The following is an 8,424-nucleotide window of genomic DNA, read 5'->3' on the forward strand; positions in this document are numbered from 1 at the left end:
AATGTCGCCCTGCCCAGAGGTGCTGAAAGCCAGGGTTCTTACACCCACAAAGGCAACGCCTCCCTTCCCCCAGGATAATTGGAAACAGCCCTGCCGCCGGGCTGTAGGTACTGCCTTCCCTCCCCCAGCCTCACTTCTCCCCACAACCGCCTGAGAAGGGCCCAAGTTCACCCCTACATCGCGTGCCTTTCACCCAGCCCTCAGAGAACAGTAAAGAGCCCGGGAGGCCGGCGTCGGTTTCCGGCGCCTGCATCCCACTCTCCCCGTGTGACCTTGGGCAAGTCAAGGGGGCTCCCGTGAGCCTCGGTTTCTCCATCCTTGGCATGGGATCCCTGGCGCTGCCCCTCCCGCCTCACACAGTCACACAGGTGATCCAACGACAGACCAACTCAGCCGCACTTTGTCAAGTGCCAAGCCTTCAAGGTTATTATTATTCTCTAAAGACCTCCCGGGAGCAGCGGTGTTGTTTTGGGATGGACGAGGAGGAGGAGGTTCGCGGGAGAGAAGGGGTGGGTTCCGCAGGGGTGGAGAGGGCGAGAGCCTTTCCGGATTCGAGAGAGGAAGATTCCAACCCCCGGGCGATCCGAGGGCAGCAGGGAGACGGGCAGACGCTGGGCCAGAGACGCAGACTCGCAGAGACAAAGGGGGCGTGAGAGACCGCGCCAGGGCGTGAGGCGGGGCGGCGGCCGCGGCGGGCGGGAGGTGCGCGAGGTGAGGGAGGTGTGGGGGGCGTGGGCCCGGGATGCTGCCGCCCGCTCCGGCTCGAGCTCCAGCTCCAGTTTTTCCCTCCACCATCCTCTCCCCCTCCCCGCCTCTCCTTTAACTCCCCCCTCCTGGGCTCGGGACTGGTTTCCTCCCTTAGCCCGCTGCCCTCAATCCCGGCGAGGCTGGGGCTCCGGCGCGGCGCCCCCTTCCTCGCTCCGTCTTCCCGCACCCCATGCCGCCTCCGCCCGGCCCCCGGCTGCCCCAGTCCCCCACTTAGGCCAGCGCACAGATCCCGGGGTGCTGGCGCGTGGGCCGGGGGCGCGTCGGGCGCCTGCAGACGCCCCTGGAAGGGCTCCTGTGGGGCTGAGCGCTCCGCAGAGGGGGTGCGGGCAGAGCAGAAAGCGGGTCCGCGTGGGAGCGGTGGGGGGGCATCGGCCACCAGGGTGGCCGGGGCTGAATAGCCAGGCAGCCCAGGCAGTCGCCCCCGGGGTGAGCGACTTTAGGGGAGTTGGTGCCCCGCCCCCCAGGCCTTGGCGGGGTCATGGGGGCCCCCCATTCTGGGCCGGGGGGCGTGAGATTCGGGGCCCTGCTGCTGCTGGGGTGTTTGGGGCTGGTGTCTGGGCTCAGCCTGGAGCCTGTCTACTGGAACTCGGCGAATAAGAGGTGAGTGGTCTGGGGCTGGGGAGACCCCAGGCTCTGTGACGGGCCAGGGGGTATGGAGGCTTGGGGGGCTTGGGGGGCTTGGGGGCGGGGTTCTCTGAGCCTAGAGGAGGCTGGAGGGAAGGAGCTGGGGGCTTGATGGGAGGTGATGGGTGGCTGGAGAGGTGATCTTTGTGGACAGACTCCTGGGTCCCATACAGAGCTGGAGGTGGGTGGTGATACCCATGTGCTAGGAGTTTGGACACCCCAAGGGGGCAAGGATGGGAAAGTTTATGGGTAGCGGGAGGCAGCGGCGTGGTTATTTGGATCTGTGGGAGACCTGTGTCAGGCGGGGGGCTGGGCTTGGAGGGAGCCTGGTTAATGTCAGCTCTCAGGAGAGAGCCGCTGAGTAGGTGCTGCCGAGGGGAAGGCAGGCTGCTCCCTCCCCAGCGGGGACTGGGTGTTGCAGGCGGGAGGGAAGGGGGCTCAGCCGGGGGACTCTGGGGACCACGTCCCCAAGGCTCCTGAAGTTCTTCACAGCCTGTCTCCCAACTCTTGCCCACAGCCAGGGGGGCCATGAACCCTTGGCTGCATGGTTTTTGCCTTCCTGGCTTGGGGACTGCTTTCTGGCAGGAGCTGGGAGACCCCTGAAACCTCCTCCTTTTCCCCTCTGCATCTGGAGTTCTGAGCACTCCACCGCCCCCTCCCCCAGCTAGCTCTGCTACAAACTCTTCCATCAGACCCTCTGTTCCGTGGCATGCTTGCTTTGCTCTGAAAAGAGGCCAAGGGTCAGATGAAACTTCAAGCCACACAGTGGGTTGGGGGTGGGCGCGAACAGGACCTTTGGGAGGTCATCTGGGTGGGTCCCTTGCCTCCGTGCAGTTCCTATTCCCCTTAGCAAAAGAGTTCTGTGTCTGGAAAAACTTCCTGTTTCCCTGGGGAGCATGTGTGAGGCCAGGGGAAGGAGATGGGTTTGGGAGCTCTTCAGCTGCTTGGTCTCGACCTTGCTTCTGCTGTTCTGGGCTGTGTGGCCTTGAGCATGTCACCTAACCTTTCTGAGTTTGCATCCTCAGTCCCTGCAGCTGTTGGGAGGATTCAAGGTAAGGCGTAGGCCCAGAGTATACACTCATTACAGGAGAGTTAGGATTGCTGCTCTCCTCTTACTTTCCAGCCTCTCACTCTGCCCCGTCCAGCATTCCTCCCTTCCTCCCCTATCTCTTTGAATATAATCTCACTGCCTTTTCTATGCTCAATCTCCCACCCGCCAACTCCCAGCCACAGTTTGAGTCTCAGGTGTGGCTTGAGCACATAAATTAGGCTTATTCTGACAGGTTGGATAAAAGGGAGTTTAGGGTGTCCTGGGTGGGAGGGAGTGGGTCATTTGGCAGTCTGGAAAAATGCCAAACACAGACTCATGGGAGCCATGCTGGCACCTGTCTCAGCTGGGAATGCATAAGGAGAGGCTGCAGTGGTTGGCAACTTGTGACCCTGCTGGGCCAGTGGGTGCCTGGCGTGGTGACCCAGGGGGTGTGCGGCTTTGTCAGTTATGGTTGGAAAAGCCAATTTCTTCAATTCCAAAGCAATGGAGCACTTCCCCCAGGACGTCTAGGGTTGGGGAGGGAGGGGGCAGAGCAGGGCAATGATCCAGGCAGCTGGCCCCCCACCCTGATTTTCATTAGTCCTACTTAGGGCCATTGCTAAACCAGGCATTTGCTGCCTGTCACACTCCTTGGCTAACTTGGGACACATGTGTACAGCACCCTCCACGCCCCCTTTCCAGCCCCGCCCCTTTTGCCCTGAAATCCCTAAAATTTCGCTGCTGGCCTGGATGAGGGGAGGCTCTGCCCCATGGTCGACTGCCATGGAATAGTGAAATCACCTGGGAGGGGTGGGCTGTGTGGTTCCAGAGAGGCCAGCTCCTTGGTAACTGGCATCCTGTTGCCATGGCAACGGCGCTGGTGATGGAGCGGGAGATGGCAGTGTGCATGTGGTGAGGGCGGGCTGAAGAGTGCATTTGGGCACACCAAGGGGCAGGAGACCTCTGAGCCTGGCTTCCTGCTGTTTCTAATGTGAGCTCGCAGAGTCCTTGGTGCCTGCTCTGTAAGAACACACTTTTCCACCCAGACAAAGGCGGGCAGGGGCAGAGAACTGCTGTCCTGGGGGCCAGACCCCTGCCGTCTCCTCCTCCTTGCCCACCTCGCCCTCTTCTCCGTAGGTTCCAGGCGGAGGGTGGCTACGTGCTCTACCCCCAGATCGGGGACCGACTAGACCTGCTCTGCCCCCGGGCCCGGCCTCCTGGCCCTCACTCCTCTCCTAATTATGAGTTCTACAAGCTGTACCTGGTCGGGGGTGCCCAGGGCCGGCGCTGCGAGGCACCCCCTGCCCCAAACCTCCTTCTCACTTGCGATCGACCTGACCTGGATCTCCGTTTCACCATCAAGTTCCAGGAGTACAGCCCTAACCTCTGGGGCCACGAGTTCCGCTCCCACCACGATTACTACATAATTGGTACCGCCGGGCAGGGGGCAGGGGCAAGTGGGGAGCTGCTCCCCAACTTGAGGGTGGGTCAGGGTAGGGGGAGACCAGGGGCAGAACTGGGGCTAGGCCCTGCGTGCCAATCTTGCCCTCTGTGTTCTCTCCCAGCCACGTCGGATGGGACCCGAGAAGGCCTGGAGAGCTTGCAGGGGGGCGTGTGCCTAACCAGAGGCATGAAGGTGCTTCTCCGAGTGGGACAAAGTGAGTGGGGCGGGGGCACCTCTGGGAGTGGAAGAGTTTGGGCCGTGCCATCATGGTCAGGACTCAGTTGTCTCAGCCCATGTCTCTCTCCGATCTTTCTTGTCTCCAGGTCCCCGAGGAGGAGCTGCACCCCGAAAGCCTGTGTCTGAAATGCCCATGGAGAGAGACCGAGGGGCAGCCCACAGCCTGGAGCCCGGGAAGGAGAACGCAGTGCCAGGTAGGAGCCCTGGGGGTCGGCAGCTCTCTGCCTTCCCCACCTCCCTCTGCGCTCAGACCCCAGCTGCCCGGCCTTCAACCTCTCCCTCCCTCTTCAGTTTTGGGGGCGGTGATACAGGAAAGAGGAGAGGAGAGGATGGGAGGGTGGGAAGGGAATGGAAGCCAAATGAGGAAAAGACTCAATTAGAACTAATTAGCCAAGTCAGCGCTTCAATCAGTGCTGTCAGAGAAGTGGGGAGGACGGCGTGGCAGGGAGCTGAAGGGCTGGACACCTGGATTCTGAGCCGGCTTCTAGGGGAGGGGAGGCGGGGGTCTCCCTCAGGGCCAGGGCATTGCTGGGGAAGCCCACGGGGACCCCCAGGGCTGGGTGTTCCAGATGCCCAGGTGGCTCCTTCAGCCCCTCCCCCTCTTTCCTCCTTCACCCCTTCCCTGCCAGGTGACCCCACCAGCAATGCAACCTCCCGGGGTGCTGAAGGCCCCCTGCCCCCTCCCAGCATGCCCGCTGTGGCCGGGGCAGCAGGGGGGCTGGCGCTGCTCTTGCTGGGCGTGGCAGGGGCTGGGGGTGCCATGTGCTGGCGGAGACGGCGGGCCAAGCCTTCGGAGAGTCGCCACCCTGGGCCCGGCTCCTTCGGGAGGGGAGGGTCTCTGGGCTTGGGGGGCGGAGGCGGGCTGGGACCCCGGGAGGCTGAGCCTGGGGAGCTAGGGATAGCTCTGCGGGGTGGTGGGGCTGCAGATCCCCCCTTCTGTCCCCACTATGAGAAGGTGAGTGGCGACTATGGGCATCCTGTGTATATCGTGCAGGATGGGCCCCCGCAGAGCCCCCCGAACATCTACTACAAGGTATGAGGGCGCCTCCCGCCTAGCTCTCCTGAATCTGGCCCCTTGTCGAGTGCTCCTGAGTTGACTTAAAGGTTTCAGGGACACCGCCAGCATCCCCTCGGCCCCTCTGCCCCGCCGGCTCCTCTCCTTTTTCTGGCTGTTGCCCTTTTCTCCACGTGTAGGATTCCAGAGATTTCCACGGCACCCCTCTGTCTCCATGTCCCCTGGGAGGAGGCACAGGCTCAGCCTCCTCTGTGACTGTGACCCTGGTGTCCTTGCCCCCCACCCCAAGCTAAAGTGGGGGAACAGTCTGTCTTTTGGTTGGCACCTCTCTCCTTCTGCCTCTCACTGTTGTTTCTCTTCTCTCTGTGTCTTATTCTTTCTCTCTCTTCTGTCTTTAGGTCTGTTCCTCTCCCTAGCATCTCCTCCCTACACCTCCTCTTGCCCTCTTGGCTTCTTATCCTCTCCCGTCTCCTGGGTGGGGGCATCACAACATCTCTCCCCTTAGCTCTCGGCCCTCCTCTGACCTCGCATACCAACCACTCCTCAGCCCGCTGTAAATGGGGGCTTCTGGGGAAGGCTTTGGCACTCCACCCCAGCTCAGGGCACGGGCAGCAGGGCCTCCTTCTCTGCCCTGGCCCAGGCCTCTACGTACTTTCTCCAGCCATTTGGGGTGGTTGGGTCATGACAGCTACTATGAGAAGAAGTGTCCTGTTTTGTCCAGTGGCCAATGGCGAGATAAGAGCTGTCTGGGACATGTGTGGACTCGGTCTGATGCTGAATGGGCTACTTGGGACAGGAAGTGACCTGCTCCAGACAAGAAGTGGCCAGGCCTGCACAGAAATGGCCTGGGAAGTGGCAGAAGCAGTGCAGCGGGAACTGGAAGTGCCTTCGTCCAGGACAGGAAGTAGCACTTCTGAAATAGGAAGTGGTCTGGCTGGAACTCCAAGTGGCTTAGTGTGGGGTTGGGGGTGGGTGGGAGGTGGATGGTTCTTACCCTGTGGGGAAGAGGGCAGGAGAACTTCCTGTCTCAGGAGGAAGCTGGAGCTTGCTGTCAGAGGAAGGGGGTGGACTGAGGAGGACTCTCCTAGTGTTCAGTGGTACTTCCCAGGACCTCCCTTCCCTGGACTCTGTGTGGATTCTGGGACAGCTGAGATGACTGCCGTCTGCAGTGGCAGGCCCGATGCGTCTTGTTTTTCCCTTTCCGTCTCCCAGTATAATCTGTGTGAATCAACAGGCTACCCCAAGAACCTGTGTGTTCTCCTCAATGACCCAGATGGCTGTCTCGTTCATCCCGTTCTCCATTTCTACTCCCTCCGAACTCAACACAGCTTCCTTGTTAGTGACCGGAATGGTGGCCTACTGACTGGTCTGGCTGACAGTGGTTCTTAGCAACAGCCGCTGTTTCCATAGTGACCAGCGGATACCTCTTCCTGCCCTCTAGTGCACCACTGGGTGTGTTGCCTCAGTTTCTTCCCAGCTCGGTTTTGTTAGATCAAAACTGCCCGTGGGCACCAAGTTGGCCACCTCAATCACCAGCCAAGATGGTTGCTTTGTCCACCAGTGGCCACGTCATCTCTTTGGTGCCGTAGTGCCAGCTCCTTCCTGATTTTTCTGATTGCTCCTTCCAGAGAACAGGAAGTTGATACTGCCATGGGGGAGGTGGCGGGGTATGGCCGTCGCCTCGATAGTTTTATTGTAAAAGGGAAATTTGAACAACAAAAACAAAAAAAAAATAAAATAAAAAACTTCAAAAGTTGACAAGAAGGCTGGAAAATGACTGGACGTGAAACTGCGGGTTCGAGTGACTCCCAAGCCGAGGGCTGGATCTCACGTGCCGCCACTGAGGGGAATGGGTAGAGAGAGGGTTGGCTTGGAGAGGGGAGGTGGGTGGTAGGTACGTGGGGAGGGAGTCATGGGCTGGGGAAGAAGGCTGAGAAAGTGGCCGCCTGCAGGGGAGCAAGAGGGAGCCAGGCTGGTGTGTGTGTGTGTGTGTGTGTGTGTGCGTGCTGCCACTCACTCAGAGGGGGAGGTCCGAGGGTATCCACGCACACGTGGGGAGTGTGTTGCTGTTGCTAACACAAGCAAGTCACCGCAGGGAACACGGTGGCCAGACATGCATGGTCACAGCCTAGCATCTTTTCCCCGCCATGCCTAACTAGGGTGCTTCTGACTTGGGGAGTTTTGCTTTGGGAGACTGACAGGGGGAGAAGGGGTGGGGCCTGTGTCCGGGCTCCCTGTCTACCCAGAACTCAGGCTCTTCTGCCCTAAAACACCCAGGTGCCCAGCCCCCTAGGCTCAGCCCCCTTCTCCGGCCACAAAAGCAGCCGTCAGGAGCATCACTGGAGCGAGTCAGCAGGGGTCACAACCTCTGCCCTCCCTGTCCCTCCCCTGACTTTAGGTCCCCTCCTGCTGTCTCCCATCTGCCTGGAGGTCAAGGGGTCCCCCTTCCCCTCCTCTGTCCAGGGGTACCCCCTGCTCCTCCTCCTGTCTGAGCAGGATGCCTGGGTCCTGAGAGGTGCAGGCACTGCTGGAGGGGAGTTGAAAGCAGGCAGGCCAGGTGCTGGGCTGCCTGGAATTCACTGCTGCCTCTGAGCCCACACTGGAGCTGCCCGAGGGGGGTGGGAGGGCTGGTCCCTGCCCCTTAGTGGGGGTTGGTTGTCTTGGCAACATCCCCTTCTCCACACAATGGGAAGCCCCCCTCAGCCTCCCGCGTGGATGGAGCCGACAGCCCCATCGCTGGCTATCAGCCTCAGGGACTTGGCAACCGTCACTATGGCAACCAGAGCCCAGCAACAGGGCCCACTGAGAAAGGGAGGGGTCCAAGACTGGGGCAGGGCTGTGTGTGTGAGGGGGCAAGGGAGTGGAGGGAGACAACTCCCCCTGCACATGCAGAGGCACAGGTGGAGAGACAGGAGGGAAAAGAAGTGTAGATAAATACTCTGACAGCTCTTCACCACAGCAGCCAAGACATCAGAACAAGCGGAGAGACAGGACACCTGGGGATGGATGCACAGCTGGGGAGAGCAGCAGCACACACTGCTCGGTGCCCTGGGACACGCCCCTTCGGAGTACTAGGCTCCACGGGCTCCCTACCAACCCTGACCAGAGCAACCTGAGATCTGCAGCCTTCCACATGTCCAAGGACACTTGTGTGTGTTCTGAGCTAGGTGACTGCCAGGCAGAGCCTCGCCGTCCTGTTTGCTTTCTGTGTAAAAAATACACAAACATGCTCGGAGGGTAACAGCTACAACAGAAACAGAGGGGCAGAGGACCCCCATTTGTTCATCATTCATACATTGTCAGGAT

At 60.6% G+C, this 8,424-nt stretch overlaps 1 protein-coding gene across 2 annotated transcripts; it reads left to right on the top strand.

Annotated features, from left to right (window-relative positions):
• Positions 1-724: 724 nt before the first annotated feature.
• EFNB3 (ephrin B3) lies at positions 725-6,873 on the top strand. 2 transcript variants are annotated; one of them, XM_002718787.6, is made up of 5 exons: positions 725-1,368; positions 3,560-3,852; positions 3,988-4,080; positions 4,190-4,297; positions 4,733-6,873. In XM_002718787.6, exons 1-5 carry the CDS (start codon positions 1,247-1,249, stop codon positions 5,140-5,142), a joined length of 1,026 nt encoding a protein of 341 aa, XP_002718833.1. In that variant the 5' UTR covers positions 725-1,246; the 3' UTR covers positions 5,143-6,873. The 2 variants fall into 2 exon arrangements, with proteins under 2 accessions (XP_002718833.1, XP_089173183.1); XM_089317057.1 differs by having other exon boundaries at positions 726-1,368; positions 5,517-6,870.
• Positions 6,874-8,424: the final 1,551 nt, after the last annotated feature.

The sequence above is a fragment of the Oryctolagus cuniculus genome, chromosome 17 (genome assembly GCF_051225735.1).
Source record: "Oryctolagus cuniculus isolate XC-2025 breed Fujian yellow rabbit chromosome 17, ASM5122573v1, whole genome shotgun sequence".
In the NCBI taxonomy this organism is placed as follows: Eukaryota; Metazoa; Chordata; class Mammalia; order Lagomorpha; family Leporidae; genus Oryctolagus; species Oryctolagus cuniculus.

What these genes read in the sequence shown, in the direction of transcription:
- EFNB3 (XM_002718787.6), top strand. Translation starts at nt 1,247, where the DNA reads ATGGGGGCCCCCCATTCTGGGCCGGGGGGCGTGAGATTCGGGGCCCTG. An exon ending in CCACGATTACTACATAATTG is followed by an intron (nt 3,853 to 3,987) that starts GTACCGCCGGGC and finishes GTTCTCTCCCAG; the next exon opens with CCACGTCGGATGGGACCCGA. An exon ending in GCTTCTCCGAGTGGGACAAA is followed by an intron (nt 4,081 to 4,189) that starts GTGAGTGGGGCG and finishes TCTTGTCTCCAG; the next exon opens with GTCCCCGAGGAGGAGCTGCA.